The sequence below is a fragment of the Anser cygnoides genome, chromosome 3, assembly GCF_040182565.1.
Source record: "Anser cygnoides isolate HZ-2024a breed goose chromosome 3, Taihu_goose_T2T_genome, whole genome shotgun sequence".
Taxonomy (NCBI): domain Eukaryota; kingdom Metazoa; phylum Chordata; class Aves; order Anseriformes; family Anatidae; genus Anser; species Anser cygnoides.
The window spans coordinates 7,342,705-7,360,000 of NC_089875.1; the positions used below are offsets into that span (position 1 = coordinate 7,342,705).

At 49.3% G+C, this 17,296-nt stretch overlaps 1 protein-coding gene across 9 annotated transcripts in view; it reads left to right on the forward strand.

Moving 5' to 3' along the window:
* BCL11A (BCL11 transcription factor A) overlaps positions 1–17,296 on the forward strand; it is a 145,033-nt gene that overhangs the window by 116,629 nt on the left and 11,108 nt on the right. For 8 of the 9 annotated variants that reach the window (XR_007162235.2, XM_066995357.1, XM_066995359.1 and 5 more), the window contains one exon: positions 16,517–17,296. This exon is cut by the window's right edge. Coding sequence is in view for 8 of the 9 variants with exons in the window: in XM_066995357.1 (XP_066851458.1) it covers positions 16,517–17,296 (780 nt within the window). In the remaining variant the exon portion in view is untranslated. The remainder of the gene's footprint in view (positions 1–16,516) is intronic. The other variant, XM_066995361.1, reaches the window with a different exon arrangement.

A 17,296-nucleotide genomic window follows, 5' to 3' on the forward strand; every position in this document is an offset into this window, starting at 1 on the left:
GTGCTCCCTGCTCCAACACTCTGCTAAATGCACCCTGAGCAGCCTTGGTGCCGAGATGGTGAATAAACCTTAGAAAATAACCTTTAATCCTGGCAAGAGCTTTTCTTTTTCTCACCCGGTGCTTGAGCATGGGCCCGGGGAGAAGGAGCTGAGCTGGTTTGCCTAATTTCTCCATCCCTACCTGCTGAAGGGGGCCGGTGACGCGCACCTCCTTGGGGACGGCTCTGCGGGGCTTGGTTCGTTGCCATCTGGAAAGTGCTGTTGGAGGGCCAAGTATTACGGCTTTGCGAGGAATTTTAATGTATCTGTGTTTATTGCGAGTGTGATCCATTAGTAATGTATGCCCGGCCAGACAGACAGACAGACAGTACGGTCCTGCTCCCACCAAAGCCCGCGGGAAGCCTGCAGTAAACCCATAGAAGGAAATACCACCGATGCTTTTCCAGAAGGAGGGAAGCATTTTGTGTTTGAATGGAAGCCAGAGGTGCTGTGTCTGGCAGCGGGGGATCCAGGCTACCGTGCTGGCTGGGAAACGAGCCTTTGGCTTTTGCTGGGGGAAACAGAAGAGCAGAAACTTGAGGTCCCCGCTTGCGTGGTCACCACGACAGCAGGACCTTCTGCTGGTGTCCACATCCCGCCTGTGCCATGACCCGTGGCTTCCCCTGCTTTGGGGAGTGAATTTTGATGTGACTGAGCTGTTAATCAAAGGGCCAGAAGTTTGTGTGGTGACCGCTGCCATCTTCGTGCTAAAAAACCCTAAAAACAAAACATTGGCTGCCTGCTTCCCTGCGACCATCTACATCCCGGCCGGCCACTCTGTCGCAAACCCAGCTGTTGTTAGACGCGTTGCCTAAACGGGCAGATGTCACGTTGCTCAATGCGATGAAGATTTGCACGTCTGGTTATTAACGGATAAGATTGTCAGGCTCGCACGCAGCGCGCGAGCTGGAATATGTAACCCCTGTGGTTTTCAACTGTACTTATCGAGGGTGGGGGCCGGCTGTCCGAGCAGGGTGTTTCCTCTAATCGCAGGCTTCACATGCCAATGTCTCGCAGATAGACGGGGGCAAAGGCTCCTCTTGTACATAACAGTTACTTTCGCCAGGCTCAGGAAGAAGAGTCATCTAAGGCAAGGCTGGAAAGTTCAAAAGAAGTGTTTTGCTCAGAAAAAAAGAGAAGATGGGTAAATACCACTGAGAAGGGGTAGCAGAACCACCCCCTGAATTTCCGTGCCCATTACCTTTAGCCATCCAAAGCCGAAGGAATCAACTCGCCCCTGTATTTCCCAGCAGTAACTTCAGCTCCAGATACACCTCCCCAAGTCGTTTGGAGGCTTCTGTTCATAGCAAAGTAACCTCCCCACTTCAGAGAGGGCTTTTTCACCCTCTGGACTTTTATTTTTTAATAAAAAAGTCCACACAAGTGCTTTGTTTTGAGGAGTGGGACTGTCCCCAATGGGGCTGGCGCTGGGCTTGTCCCCAGCAAGTGGCACCTATCGTCCGCCCTGGGCCTTGGAGCAGCGCGGGCAGCTCTCTGGGCTTTATTTAACGGCATCCCTTCCACTCATTAGCCTCCATGATAAACATGGCGTTTGGGAGGGGATTTTCGGTGGGGCGGTGAATGGGGAGGCCAGACACCATTGTCTGGCAGGAATGCGCGTCCCGGGGCTCCGAAATCGTCACAGCCCCGGCTCCCCCTCCTTCCCGGGACTTCCTCCTCCAGCCGGGGTTTTGTTTTGGGAACAAGTGTTGGTCAAACACGCTTTTGTTCGCGGCCAGTCGCTTGGCACGCAGCAGCACTTCTGGCGGGGGACAACGAGAAGGCTGTGCTAGCGGCTGACGGGGCAGCTGTGGCGGGACCGAGAGGGAATACTGATGACAAGGGCCACCGGGCGGAGGCGAGGCAGGGAAGGGAAGGATGCTGCGGTCAGCTTGGGGATGCTGCCCTGCTCCCACTCCTGGCCCCTCGTCAGCTCTGCCTCGGACCGTGGGTCCTGGCCAGAAAGGTGGCAAAAGTGTTTGTACTGGCATGGGTAAGGGGTTCTACCAGGGAGAAGTAAACTATTTAGGGCAATAACAGAGTTTAAGAGGAATTGTGTAAGTGATAGTGACTTCTTCGTCAGCAGAAATGGAAGCAAAAGCTGTTCATAGATGACATTACTTTAATGACATTACATACGTATGTCCTTTCTTTCACATTTCCTGTAATCCTGTTATGGCATTGTCCCATTACCTCCAGCACTGTCATCTTTAAATGCTGTCAAATCTTAACTGGATTGCCAAGGGCATCGGAGAAGCGACGAGGTGAACCCGCTGGCAATTTCAGACATACCCTGCCTCCAGCCATCTCCCTCCCTGCCCCAGATGGGGTAAAACATGCGGGTGAAGCGATGGCTCAGGTGAATTTGCATCCTTTATGGAGCTGCTGCCCTTTGCAGCAGCATCCAGCTCCTTTTCCGTGACAGTAATGGTCATTTGCAAAGCGAGCTGAGCCCTGTGGACTCGACGTGCAATTAAGTGCAGCGTCTCGGTGTTAATTGTTATTAACGTTATTGCTCTTTTATTGTGTTATTACTAAAAAATGACGTGAGGCCAATTTCTTCCACTCCAACCACAAATGGCCGGCTGTGGTTTCTCAAAAGCAAGGCGAGATGTAGCTGCAGATGGGAAAATGGGAGGCTTAAAACTTCTGCCATTTACCCCCGGAGCTATTCAGCCCTCCCAAGCCTGAGGAGCGGGAAGTGGCAGCCAGTTTGAGCCAGCGGCCCTTATTGTCAGCCTGGCAGTGACTGCGATGGCGGGGAGCTCTGGGACAGGAGCTGCCACCTCGTTATCTCTGCGTGCAGCGCCGCGCTCCCGCGGCTCTGGGCCCCACCAGGGGCACCCACTGGACCTGGCTGCAGAGCACACACTGCCAGCAATCGACCTGAAAGGCTCACTTTGGCCAAAACACCATACCCAAGCCAGTGGCCAGGCATGCACCGTGTCGATGCATCTTTTTGCTTGACTTTTAGCATGGCTGGAGGTGTTCAGCCCAAGAAGGCGGTGTCATCGTATGGCCATGCAGGATATGCCAGAGATTATTCGCTTAATCAGTCTAGGTTAGTTTCTTTTTTTTTTTTTTTTGTTGCTGCTATCTGTTACTGGTATCTAAGTGCTGGCAGTTAAAACATTTAATTGCATTTCCCTCCAACAAAATGCTTATCTTGCAAAAAGATGGGCTTCTTTACAATCCGTTTGATACACTTAAAAACTCTTTTTCTCATTATGTTCCCTACCAACAACACAATTTTCATTCATCCTTTGAGGCCGGTCCTCTGCTGTTATCCTCCGCCGATCAGACCGCGAGTGGGCAACCTCTCTGAGCCCGACCTTCCCAAATGAGCGCCTTCCCCATCTGCAAGGGCTCTGTCCCTTCTGCATTGGTGAACAGTCACCTCTTGCTGCCTGTATTTTTTTAAGAGTTAGTGGGCATGATGTTTCCAGCCCTGGTCCTCCACAGGGTTTTTGGGAAGGACGGGGATCTGCTGTGGTAGAGCTCCTGAGCTGAACACGCTCTGTACATCGCTGCCCCCGCTGGCTTTTAAACCAGTACTTCTTTTGGGTGCTGGAGGAGAGGTTTTGTCTTCTTTCTGAATATCTTAATAACTGAAGATTTGAGTGTAAAAACACTAGCCAGACTCAGTTAACTGTGTTTTTTATCAGTCGTAGCTTGGCTTTTTTCCCCCCTATATGCACAGGAACCATTTATAGCAGAGGTGGGCCGAGTTTGCAACTTATTAATCTTGCACTCGCATGTGGGTTGAAAAGAGACACCATGCCTTTATCAAAAGCCAGGCTAGCACAAAAGCCTATGCAAAATCATCATCAAATCCTATTAGAGGTGGAAAATATCTCTTAGATCATCTCATTCATTTCCCTGCCAATGCTAGACTGTTTCTGAGAGTTAATTTTCTGGTGTCTGCTGCTGGCTCCCTGTGTGACTGTGGGTCTGTCATTTTGCCTTTGGGTTGTCACTGGGACTTGCACTGTTTGTCGTGTGGTTCCAAACAGAGCTTTCTCATTTTATTTGGTGCTTGCATATGAAAAAGAAAAAAAAAAAGATTTTATTTCAATTTGCATTTCTACTGCACTTTGTTGGAGAGTAATTTGAAGAAACAGCCATGGCCCTGGTCACCCACTTACTTGGTCACATTGGGAAATGCTGTGAGACGTCCCCAAAAATGGAGTCTTTCTGGAACCCCATGCAAAGGCTGATGGCAGCTGTTGCTGGTGAATGTTTCCGAAGCCTTGTTGTGGACACCATGGGGCATCTGACCAAACAGAGGGACAGCCTCTCTGGCTGGTGGCATGTCAGGTTTGCTCCATCCATCACACCCAGACAGCTCGTACCAACTAGTATTTTTCCTGCGTAATGTGTTAGTGGCTTCTACTCAGCTTCGTGGCTGCTGGCTCTCCACCTGGCACTACAGGGCAAGTGCTGCCCATTTTTCCTCGCCCATCTTCCCCGTGTTAGCAAGTTCTGGTGGTGACGGACAAAATTGCCCTCTGGATTCGTTGTTCTGCACATTGCCTGCCTTTACTATCCAGGCAGCAAGCGCCTGCAGGCACGCGCTCATGTGCACCAAGGGTCGGGGAGAGGGAAAAAATACGAAGACGGAAAGAAATACCATAAATAGGGATGCAGAGTGTTCACAGCCTGCTGTGGGATCGGGACTGGGGTTTCGAGATGAGCAGTTCGCTGTCTGCAAAGCACTTCCCTGTCTTATGAGCTTTGTGCTGGCATAGGCTTGGATAAACGGCTGCCCCGATGTCCCGGGCTGGATGTGCCATCCAGTCGGCAGGGGGAAAAGAAAATGAATAAATTGAAACTGGAGCTATTTATAGCATCAGGCGATGCAGATTTCATCAGCATTTTGTTTCAGCTGACGAAGCGTGCTGTGCGAGCACAGCAGCCTCACTCACAGCTTCCTGCCAGGGCTGGCGGCGGGGATTGCGTTCCCGAGGCTGGACACCACCGAGCACTGCCGAGAGTGACCCGCATGGGTAGAGGATCTCAGGGCTTCCTAATTAACTGAGGATCTGTAAATCAGAGCGCGGCTGCTTGACAAGCCCCCTCATATGCCATAAGTGTCAGGGCTCAGCTGATCGCCGGGTCTAACAAGCGCCTGGTTTTTAGCAGCTGTCGGGAGACTCAGTCATCTCCTAATGGCTCGGAGTCAAAACATTGCAGTGCATTTTTCATCTCCTACCCTGAAATTTGTCTGCGTTGTTCCCTCCTCAAATATTTGGGTTCTTTTCTTTAATTTCAGGCCCTTGCCTTGCTGTGGCCCCTCTCCCTTAGCCCGGCAGCTCATTGTTTGCCTGTGCTGCTGTTACGCTGACACGATGCCGCAGGTCTTGGTGACACCACTCCTCACTTACACCACGGCAAATGAGACCAAAACCTCATTTTGTCTCCGTCTGCAGGGTAAGAGTTTAGACTGCCTGCTTTGGGCTGCTCAGAGATGCCCGGAAAGTGGTGAGGGAGCTTCCCCACTTGATGCAAATCCCACCACCAGCACCGAGACCCATACAGGCCATGCTCGGGGAGACAGCGGGATCAGCCCTGCGTAAGCAGCAATTGGCACTGGATAAATGGCATTCAGGAAGGTAGAGAGTTAATCGGCAACTCTTGAAGACTTCTCTGCACGTGTTTATGTTCAACTCCTTATCCCTAGCTTGGCAATTATTCATGTGAAATAGAATATAAATCCCGATGCCTAATTTTTCTTCTAAAAATTTCACAAAGTAATCAAATCCTGAAGTGCATATTCTCTTCCAGTGGTTTTATCAGTAAATCAAATTTTTATCATTTATCAGCAAAAGTTAGATTTAAGCATCCTCACTGTAATGTTTGAAAGATGAACATTTGTTTCAGTGGGTACTGTGCCAATCAATAATCTTCCAGCTTGACTCAGCTATCAATTATTGCCGCAATTATTTGTCTAGTTGGATATTTAAAATGTCATCAGAAAGAGATGATTACATATTCCAGAAAGCAAGGCACTGTATAATCAGATGAACTGAATCCAGTTAAATGTAGTGTGGTACTAACCTGTCCTTCAAAGCTGAATCCTGCAGCCGCAACTGAAACAACAGCTTTTTGCATTATTGTAAGGAAACAGATCTTAACCTTGGAAGAGTGTGTGTTATTGGGGTCGGGTAATACTCGGATAGAGGAGACCTTGCAAGCTGGGAAATTGAATCAGCCTTACTGACATAAAGGAGGGTTTTGGGGGGGAGGGCTGTTTTTGTTGGATTTCATCTGCAAATCTATAAATAAGAAGAAACACTCTTTATCTTCCTTTCTGTGAATTTAAACTCCTGAGCTTGAATCCCCAAATTTTCATATGCCCTTTTTGCATTCCTTGACGTGATGTATGTATGGTAAATACTCTCCGTGCCCTGGGAATGCAATAAAGCTGTAGCAATCCTTGCAAGTCTTACATCCTCCAACTCCAGATATTCTGAGTATTATATCATTTTCAACTTCAAGGATATCTCGACTATGGAGAGGAGACGGAATAAACCGGAGGAGACCAGACAACTTTACGACACCTTTTGGTCCTATTTGCAAAGCAGAGAAAAATTTTATTAATTCTACCAACAGTCGCTTGTGCAAGTTATAAAGCGAAATGTGGGGTCTGCTTCAGCACTTGCTGTGCTTGCAACTCCATGGTGACATTGAACTTGCTCAGGGACAGAATAAACCTTTGCCTTCTGAACCGGTGATTTGCAGCCAGAGGGGTTGTTCTGGGGGACCTGTGGTTCCCCTGACCCACTTTGTCATGGTGGTTTGCTGCTGGCTAAATACCATTAATTTGGAAGTGAGAGGAAAGTGAGCCAAAGGGGAAGGCTGGTAGCCGAGGAGAGTCAAAGAGGATCCATTTTGGGAAGGAAAAGGTGCAAGAGGGCTCTCAAGGGGAACAGTCCCGGATCTTTGCTTTCCCTTCCCTGAATCTGAACTACAAGCCCTGTCCATACAGCAAACCCAGTGTGAAAAGTAAGTGAGCAGGGCAGCGTTGCTCCGAGTGAGCATTTTACACTCACTGAGAAAAAACAGATTTGGCTGTTGTGGTGCCTCCTTGGCTTGCACATCTTCTGGTGCTTGTCCCCAACTGTGGGGTCCCCCTGGAAATGACATCCCCAAGGCCACCCCTCGGCTAGATAACCAGAAGATTTAACATTTGAAATGCAGCAAAAATACAACAAAGACAGAGGTGATGATGAGGTCTGATGGTGGAGCAGTGCCTCAGTGGCAGTGGTGGTGCCTCCTGCCTCGATGCTCCGGGCACTGCTGGGAATGACCTGCAGCAGTGTTTCAGCGTGGCCTTTCCTGTATTTGTTGTTTTGTTTTGTTTTGATTTAAAGAAACTTTTTGAAGCGTGCTCTGCCTTTTATTCAGGTTTAGTCATAGGGCTGTCGGAAGGGAAGAAAACAAGAAGAGGAAAAGGGAGCCAACGCAAAGTAGGAAAGGAAACAACTCATCATGTAGGTGTATGAAAGTGAATAAAATAATTTGGAGCCTCTCTGCAGCTATGTAATTACCTTGTATTTAAAGAGTGGATTATTAACCCGGTTGTCCCCGGCAGCCATCGGGGAAATGCGTAATTGCGGACCGTTGGAACGAGGCATTGTTTGCCCGAGAGCCGGGCTGGGCTTTGAAAGGGCTTTGATGCCTGCAGCGGTCAGGGCTCAGGTGGGTCTCTTCCTCAGTGGGTCACTGGCCGGGCAGACCTTCCTGGCGTGCCTGGTGCTAGGCGTGTCCCGAGGAGCAGCTTCAGCAGGCAACATGGTGACCATGCCTCTCCTCTTTGAAAGTCCACTCAAAATCCGCATTTGCCCCAGAAAAGCTTCGGGGTTGGGATGGGGTGGCTCAGGAGAGGCGGGAGGGAAAGGCTGGGGAAGGTGGCTGCTTCGCTCATGGTGTTTTTAGACAAGGGAGATGGTATCAGGGAGGAGTGCCCCTTCCAGGTCTGGCTGCTCCCCGCAGCGCGCTGCTCAGGTGCCACCGCCCATGCTGGAAACTGCGCAGCCCCCTGGGTTGTGCTGAGGTCGGTCTGTTTCCTGCACCATCCGGATTTCTCCGTCGCTATAGCGTGTAGAGTGCATACGTGTGTGCAATCAGATCCTACCCGCTTGAGGGCTTGCTTTTACAGTTTCATTCAGAGCTGGATTTCAAGTCCAGCGTTGTTTTACTGCAGTTTTCTTCTGCTCCTGGTTAATGGAGACATGACAGATTTCCACCCCCCTGAAGTTTTAAAAAAGCACAAAATCAGTTGCAGCCTGATGGCTTACTTGCCAAATTGGAGCTCGAAGCAGTTTTTTTTGGTGGCCAAATTGTAATCGCCTTGAAAATGGTGACAGACACGGAGGTCAGGTGGGTGCGCCAGGCAGCAGTGCCGTGCTCCCATGGGTGCAGCACCCTGTGCCATCCATGTCATCCATGAAGTCTGTGCTTGTCCTGCAAGGAGCAGCTGTGCAGCTCCTGCCTTCCTCCCAGGATGAGGCTGCAGCAAGGCATCTGCTGCTGCGAGGAGCACGCCTCTCTCTCTGCTCCCCAACTCATCCCTCCCGCAGGGCCATGTCACTCCTGCTGCCATCTCCCGGGGCTTCAGGCTTTGAGTGTGCTGTGGGTGATGGTGCCTGGTTTCCTCTGACCATCCTGGTGGGGATGCTGATGGGTGGCTTTAAATAGCAATAGGTGCCTGCTGAAAATTCGGCTTTTGGAAAAAAAGATTAATTGCTGGAGGTCCTAGCCTGAATTCTAACTGTCTGAATGGCAAAGTGAGAGTGGCTGTAGCTTTGGTTTCATTACTGCTGTGGCTTTTTTAAGTTTGGGTAAAGTCACTGGCGTTTTGGCATGTCTCTTAGAAGGATGCGCAGTGAAACAATGGCGTTTTTGAGACTTGGTCTAGAAAATATTTAGCCAATTTTATTAAAATGATTTTTGGAAGCTTGAATTGGAAAAAAAATCTTTTCAGGAAGAAAACATAATTTTAAGATTTTTTTTCAGTAATTACTACTATACATTTAGTACAAAGTGATAGAGAAGACATGACAGAAAGGCTGGGACAGAACAAGTGGGGTCACTGAGGATCCCACAAAGCAAAGCATGTTTTAGATTTTGGACATTTTCACAACTCCACAGTTCCAGGACCTGACATCAGCCCTGTCCATAAACAGTTCAGGCTTCATTTGCAGAACTTCTTTTTTTAAATGCACAACAGTAACAATGCTTCTCAATTCACAGACACCACCATGCCGTTTTCTGGGGAGTCTGGGGACATTGTCCCTTTTTTATGCAGCTTTATTAATCAGGACCATCAAGCTGGCTTCACTTCCCAATTTTGAAATCAGGAGAGTGGCTCTGGCCTAAAGCCGCTGTGCTAAAGGAGTGAAGCAGCCCCGGCTTTCCTTAAACACCACGATGCCAATATACACAGAGATAGCACTGGAAGTGATAAACAGAAGAGATTAGAAAGTACCCTCTAGTACATAAATGCAGCCACTGCTATTATTTATTAGCAGTATTCTAATTATTATGACAACAGCAGCGGCAATGCTGATAATAACAGTGCTAACAGCTACTTATAACCCGTTGATGATGGACCAGGTTAATACCGTGCCTTTCGCAATCTGGAGGACCGGGAGGAAGGATTAGTGCAATAAGGAAAAATCCGTTTGGCTGGTTCGTTTCCCATTCGTACTGATGCTGCTGACTACCAGGAAAAGGTGAGTCACGAGCCAGCGATATTTCTTGCTAAAGGGAGAAGTGGGCTGCTGCAGCCGGGAGTGGACCCACTTATCTCCCGTCCCTGCTGAGCTTCCTGTGTCCCAACGGCTCCACGGCGCTACTTTTCGGTTGAAGGAATTTCAACAGTACGGATTTCCAAAAACGAAAAAAAAAAAAAAGAAAAAAGAAAAAAGAAGAGAGATTTGACAGGCCAGATGGAGGAGAACTGAGTCAAGCACAAGTGGTAACAATTAACTCCGTTTTTTCTTCCCCCCTTTAAATACCATAACAACACCAAATTTATCAGTCCAAAAATCAAGCAATCATTTGACATTAAAGCAGAATAAAGAAGTCCCTGGGTTTGGCTCAGGCTGTCTTCAGTAATTTTTTCGTGGCAAGCAGAAGAGAGGGAGGTGCTTGCTGCAGGTGCTCCAGTCGCCGTCAGCTCTCTGCATTTTGATGGCAAAAGGCACCGGCTATGTGCTCGGCAGGTGCGGGTCGCCCATGGGATACCCCTCGGCATTGCTTGCTGCACTGGGAAAGCACTGGGAAAACTGGGGTGTCCCTGCACAGCCAGCGGGATGCCCCAGGTGAGACACCAGTGGTGTTCATGGCTAGCTTCTTCCGCGGCACGCAGGCCTCTTCCGTGCCTGGGCTATGCAGTTGCATCAGGAGGATGCTGCCTGCATCGTTTCGGCTTTCCTCTTCCCCAAAGCACCCGTGTGTCCGGAGAGCAGCTTTTCTGGATCCAGCCCTGACTTTTGAGAAATGGAGGAAGCTCTTCCAAAGCACATTGGCACGCGAATGCAGATTATTCCATTACTCACTTGGCAATGGCTGAACTTGGATGCATTGCTCCAGATTTTTTTTTCTCCCTACCAGCAGTGGCATCTAGCTGACAGCTTCTCCTCCCAGCTGGTCCCTTCCCCAGCTCCTCGTCTGGCTTCGCTGCTGGTGCTGCGGCCATGGGGCTCTGCCTCGTGCCCGGGGTGTCGCCTTGCTCGGCCGTGCGCATCCATGCAAAGCGTGGAGTTTGCTGGGTTGGTCTGTGAGCACAGTGAAGAAGAACCAGCTTTATTTTTTTTATTTTATTTAGAAAAGCCCCATAATGCTGACAGCAGACATCTCTTCATGTTTTATTGAGTAATTGTGCCAACTGCCCTTAAAGGCACTCAAATGCCAATATCCATTCCAGTCATTTGTTAACATTTTTTCGGATCAGAAGCTAAATCTGTTGCTCGTGTGTTCCTGCTTAAATTACTTCTCGGGGGGGCACGGCAGGTAAGAGCTGTTCTGAAAGATTTTTTTTAGGCAGGAGCTGATACTCCAGAGGCACTACGTGGTGCCCCAGTGAAGAGTGGTGTGGTGTCACTGGCCGTTTGCTGGCTGGGGTGCCAAAGTGAATAAATCTGTAGTCGTGGATCGTGTTCACTGTGTGGGACCTGTCAGGATTAGTATCGGCCCTATGCTTGTATTTGGTACGGGGCATCTCCATGCAGTTCCCCCAGGGTTGAGCAACAGGGATTTTTTGGTGCAGGATTCGTGCATGGCATCAAGGCATCACCTCCCATGGTTCTGAGGGTTTTGTGCAAACCCACAAAGCGCTGTGAGCCAGATCCTCGACCCCGACACAACTGCAAGGAGAAGGGGGAATGGGGCTGCACCACAGCCCTGCCCTGCCCTCGGGGGTGCAGTTCCCCAATCTGAAGAAAATTGTCAGTAAAATTGACTGGGAGGAAAAATGTACATAGGAAAATGTGAATGGTCATTGGAAGCTGTTTTTATTTTGAGCAGGCCAGGGAGGTGCGGGCAACCTTGGCCAAAATCCCACCTCACCCTATTCAGTGGTGAGATGAGAACAGCAACTAGATATTAAAAAAAAATCGATATATGACAACTTAAAAAATGGAAAATAGATAGCAATCAATTGCAGTGAGAAATCATGATGAGTAGAGACCTGATACAGGGAGCCTAAGATAACAAGGAAAACCTGTGCTGGCCCAGCCAGGGAGGATAAGAGAGCTTTGCAGGGTCCTGGAAATACTAGAGCTCCTAGAAGTTGCTCATGGCTGTTTTTAAGTGAAAGAAGCATCAAGATAGCAGTGTTTTAACCAATATTTTTACTGAAGAGATGGAAAGACGCAGTGTTACGTTTCTGTATCAATAGGCGGGTGATGGCGTTTTTTTCCATCTCATTTGCAGACAAGGAGGATTTTATACGAGGTCCAATGGAGATAAATATTTTTAAATTAAAAGGCCCTGACAACTTACCCCCCAGAATCCCTAAATGTTGGCAAGTGATGCTTGTTCTTAATAAAGCTTATGGACTGGGAAAACAGTGTCAATAGGTGTCTGGGGTAACCGGGGGAGCATTAGTAACACCTTGCCTATCTGTTCAGGACAAAATAATTGAAGAGCTGGCATAAGATTCAATTGATAAAGAATTAAAGGCTAGAAATATAATTCATGCCACTCAACTTAGATTTATGGAATATAGATCTTGTCAAATAAACCTGATTTCATTCTTCGAGATGACAAGTTTGGTTGATAAATGCAGATGAAATAGACTTTGCAAAGCGTTCGACTTGGTTCTGCGTGACATGGTGCATGGGGAAAATGAGCACCGTACATACAGACAGGGCGGCCAGCGCGTGGATTAGGAGCCCACCAGCAGATTTTGGGAAGCCAGGGCTCTGCTAGAGAAACCTCGGTGAGAGGGAATGGTCAGCAGGCACCAGCATGAGTTGTGACGGTGGTGAGCATTGTGTTGTGGAGGTGGAAATGGATGTGTAACTGCTGCTGATGAGTGTCATGGGTAAGGCGAAGATGAGTGTACAGGTAAATAGCAGTGGGGTTGTGGGGTGCTCTGGCAGGACTGCCGGGCTGGGTCTGCTGGGTGCTTATGGATATGACCTGGCCACCAACAGGGAATGGGGGTCGGGGTGCGGGACCCCAGGAGGAGGCAGCTCCCGGGGAGTGTTAGCACAGAGATGGCTCCTCGCAGCATGGTGCTGCTGTGAGGAGGGCGAGGCTGGTCTTCGAGTGAACCCTTGTGTTTGCAAAAGACTGTGCTCATGTGGGGCTATGGGAAAGCCATGAAAATGACTCAAATTTTGGAAAATGAGGAGGGATAGGAAAGGGCTCAAGCTCTTTCTTTTGGATAAATTGATTTTGAAATGTGCCTTGGTTACTGGGTGCATCCTAGGTATGTGGGGGGTGCATCGTGTACCAAGGGGCTTTTCTATGCATCTCCAGAATACCCAAACAGAAAGGGAAGGAATAGGAGCTGGGGCTAGAGAAATTCAGGTAGACGCCAGAGAGCTGCAGCTGAGTGTGGCGAGTGGTGGAAACCACCTGTGGGTGCTCAGCCCCTCCTTGTCTTCTGATGTGGTTTGAATGGCTCTGATCTGGTTTGAGCAGCTGTCTTTGGGATTCCATGCTTCTAAAGGCAGCTGGCGGGGCTGGAGGAGGTTACGCTGTACCAAAGACCTTGTGGGGGGTCAGTGCAGGACATGGAGCCACGTAGCGCAGAAAAGGTCAGAGGATGGCAGCGGATGGTCCCTATGGACCTTGAAGTCCTCGAGTGCAAAGCAGCTGAGGATATGGGCAGGGGTGCTGGTGACCCTCTTTGCATTTAGATCTGGGGGATTCATATGAGTCTCTTGGAAACTGGTTGAAAGCCCCAGTGGTGTTGCAATGCTGCTTTGGCTAACATGTCCCATTGCGTTGCCCTGGTGGAAAGTGAGGCAAGCCATGAAATGAGCCTGGTGGGACCCTCTGCAGCTCTGTCCTTTGCTAGCACAGGATTACTTGAACCCACTGTTGCACTTTCCAAAAGCACCCTGCTGCTTCCTTTCCTCTCTGCCTTTGGGGTCCGCAACTCGCCCACTGGGATGCCTGAATTCTTTCTGGTCCTTGGTGGAGGAGTGTGTGTGAGCATGGAGGCTGGCCCGTAGCTAGGAGAAACCATCAGATCCCCAGTCTTTGGGTCCATTAACAGCCGGGCCTGCAGCCAGCACTTGGCGAGGTCCACTAGGACCTTGTGGGCACGACAGCCGGGCAGGAGGCCAGGAGCACCCCAAGCTGTTGGGTTTGTCGGGATGGCTTGGGCTGGCCATCTCGGCTTAATCCACCGAGGGGAGAGGCGCTCTGGGTTGGGAAGCACAAACCAGCTGGGAGATGCCGTGTTTTCCTGAAGACGGAGCTTCGAGGCGCAGCTACGCCTCTGCCACCCGCCAGCCCCTCCACGGACGTCCCTGGGGAAGCGGCCATCTCCAGGAGCACAGCCCGGTGAAGAACGAGGGGCGGTGGGGTGGGACGAAGGGAAGGCGAAGCTCCTCAAAACCCCGCTTCGATGCCCCCATCACTCCTTGCTGGTAATGAGCGGATGATTGCCGTAATTCTTACCGTTTGGCAAGGCTGCATTAGACTGGAACGTATCTCTAGGTGGTGATATGGTCAGTCAATAGCCTTGGTAATTAATCAAGCACTAATAGACAAATTAGAAATTGTGTCTCTTCAGAGCAGGAGGTGGAGGCAGATAGCTGGTAGATTTTAACCATTTCGCTGCTTTATTTTATTGCCTACTTTTACGTTGCTCCCTTGAAGATGGTAGGTCACTTAAGATTAGGGAAGTTTTGTGCATAAACATTATGTTACATTTAAATTATTATCTTGATTACCAAACACGGACGGTGAATTCAAAACTTGTTTTTCAGGAAAGCAAATGAAGAATAATATTACATTTTACACTCCACTAAATCAATGTAGCCCTAATTTTGCCATGCAGGAAATCAATTCTAGTCTTTATAACGGTCGAAGATGTTATGAACAAAGTAATTTTGCAAATTATGGCAAGTAACACATTTATTGATGACTGTAGTTTAGGAATTTAGAATTTGTGAGCACTGTAATATAATAAGGCTGTACTGGCAGGAGCTGAGTGAAATACAGATTATATGGTGAAACTGTAATGCATCATTTGCTATTAGTGGACTGGTAATAATTACCAGTTTCAAAGCAGCTTTTTCCATGTAATCTTTAGTCTCAGTCGTAACAGCCCTTCTCATTGACATTATGATTACACTAGCTGCCCTTATGATCTAGAATATCTAGTTGATGGGAATACTAAAATGCGATAGTGAGCACTGTATGTTGTATCCTCATTATAAGATAAAATGCTATTTTCTCTGACCTAATACATAAAATAGAGAAGCGAGGTAGCATTACATTGTTAGCGCACCGCAGCCCCGGCGCGTGGCTTGTAGCATGTTGTTAAAAACTTCCACTTCATTATGGCAAAGCACGATGAAATTTTCACATTTAAGATTTTTTCCGAGCTCACAAATGAGCAGAGGAATGTGAAAGCCCAATTGAATTTTGCTCTAATTTCAACAGATTTAAGTATTTATCTGCACTCCCATGCCTGGCACATAGCGAGCGCCGCAATGCATTTTATTCAAACGCTGGCTTCAGTCGAAGGACGAGATGTTAAATATTATTCCAAGAGCTTTTAAAGCGACTAAAGTGTTAAACGCCTGCTATAGATGGTTGAGTCGCTTTTTACTCACTCAATTCAGATTGTCAGGCCAAATGTATAATAATAGAAGAACGGGGAGGCAGCGAGGGAGGCTGCGATGGGTCGCTATAGCCGGCGCTGCGGGCTGCCTGCCTGTCATATTCCCAAATCGTTATTCAGCTCATTGTATAATGAAAACACCCAGATGAAGCTTTTCTTCTTCTCCTCTCAAGTGAGATAGAAAACAAGACGGTTGCAGATAAAATTATGTTTTCTTTCCAAATCTGCCCCCCCCTTTTTTTTTTTTTTTACGTTTTCCTTTTCTTCATATTGGGCAATTATGCAAAACCTAATTTGGCGAACTTGCATGTCGTCTTACGCAGAGACCTACCTACAGTGGTTTGTCTGGAGCCAGGGCACCCCCCTGGGCACAGCTTGCTTGGGAAGACCGAGATATTTTTATTATTCAGCAAACCTCAGGAGTGTTGTTGGTGTTTGTTTTTTTTTTTTAAAAAAAAATCACTACAATAGCAACTCTACAGAACTGCTAGGCAGGACTGGAAATTAATTTCTGTACTTGCCTTAGCTGTAGTTGCAGGTTACTGGCATTTAGCAAAAAAAGCATAAGGGGATGGAAGTGACTAACGCACAAAATTGCCAGAATCGATAGAAAAATGCACTCACCTTCGCCGTGCTCCCCACTACTCTTCCTGTGCATACGGCCCTCAGAAAGTTATTCATTTCTGTTGTTTTGCCGTGCATCGGAGGGGGCTGCCATTATTAGCCGGCTTTTTGTTTAGTTATTTATTAGTCAGTTGCTCTTTTATAATGTCCGTGTTATCTCCCAAAATAAATTATCACGAAACAGAGTTTGCTCGCTCCTTGCCAAAGCGCCATTCACCGTCCCCAGCCTCTTTTCAGCACGAGAGAGACACGGCGGCTGCGGCGGGGCGGCCGGCCAGGCTCCCTGGCTGCGCTCCAGCCCTTTCCCCGCCTGGTCTGCCTCTTTCCGCACCATTCTTGCTCCCCGTCCCTCTCCCTGTCCCTTTCTGATTTTGGTTTCGCACGTGGGGAGCGGGGCAGAGCCTCCCCCAGCCCCGCACGCGTCCCTTTGCCCCTTCGGCCGTAGCCTTAAGCAGAAGGAGAGCTTAGGCGTGGAGGCGAGCTCTCAGCCACCGGTGGGCGATTAAACATTTACGCTGCTGTTGTGTTGTTTTGCAGGTAAAGACGAGCCCAGCAGCTACACGTGCACGACTTGTAAACAGCCTTTCAACAGCGCCTGGTTCCTCTTGCAGCACGCACAGAACACGCACGGCTTACGGATCTACCTAGAAAGCGAGCACGGCAGCCCCCTGACGCCACGGGTTGGTATCCCATCAGGACTAGGTGCAGAGTGCCCTTCCCAGCCACCTCTCCACGGGATTCACATTGCAGACAATAACCCTTTTAACCTGCTCAGAATACCTGGCTCGGTCTCGAGAGAGGCGTCGGGGCTGGGAGAAGGGCGATTCCCACCCACACCGCCCCTCTTTAGCCCTCCCCCGAGGCACCATTTGGATCCGCATCGCATAGAGCGCCTGGGTGCGGAAGAAATGGCTCTGGCCACCCATCACCCTAGTGCCTTCGACAGGGTGCTGCGACTGAACCCCATGGCGATGGAGCCGCCCGCTATGGATTTCTCCCGGCGGCTGCGGGAGCTGGCCGGCAACACCTCCAGCCCACCCTTGTCCCCGAGCCGGCCCAGCCCTATGCAAAGGCTGCTGCAGCCCTTCCAGCCCGGCAGCAAGCCCCCGTTCCTGGCCACGCCGCCCCTTCCTCCTCTGCAGTCCGCTCCTCCTCCCTCCCAGCCGCCCATGAAGTCCAAGTCGTGTGAGTTCTGCGGGAAGACCTTCAAGTTCCAGAGCAACTTGGTGGTCCACCGCCGGAGCCACACCGGGGAGAAGCCCTACAAGTGCAACCTGTGCGACCACGCCTGCACGCAGGCCAGCAAGCTGAAGCGCC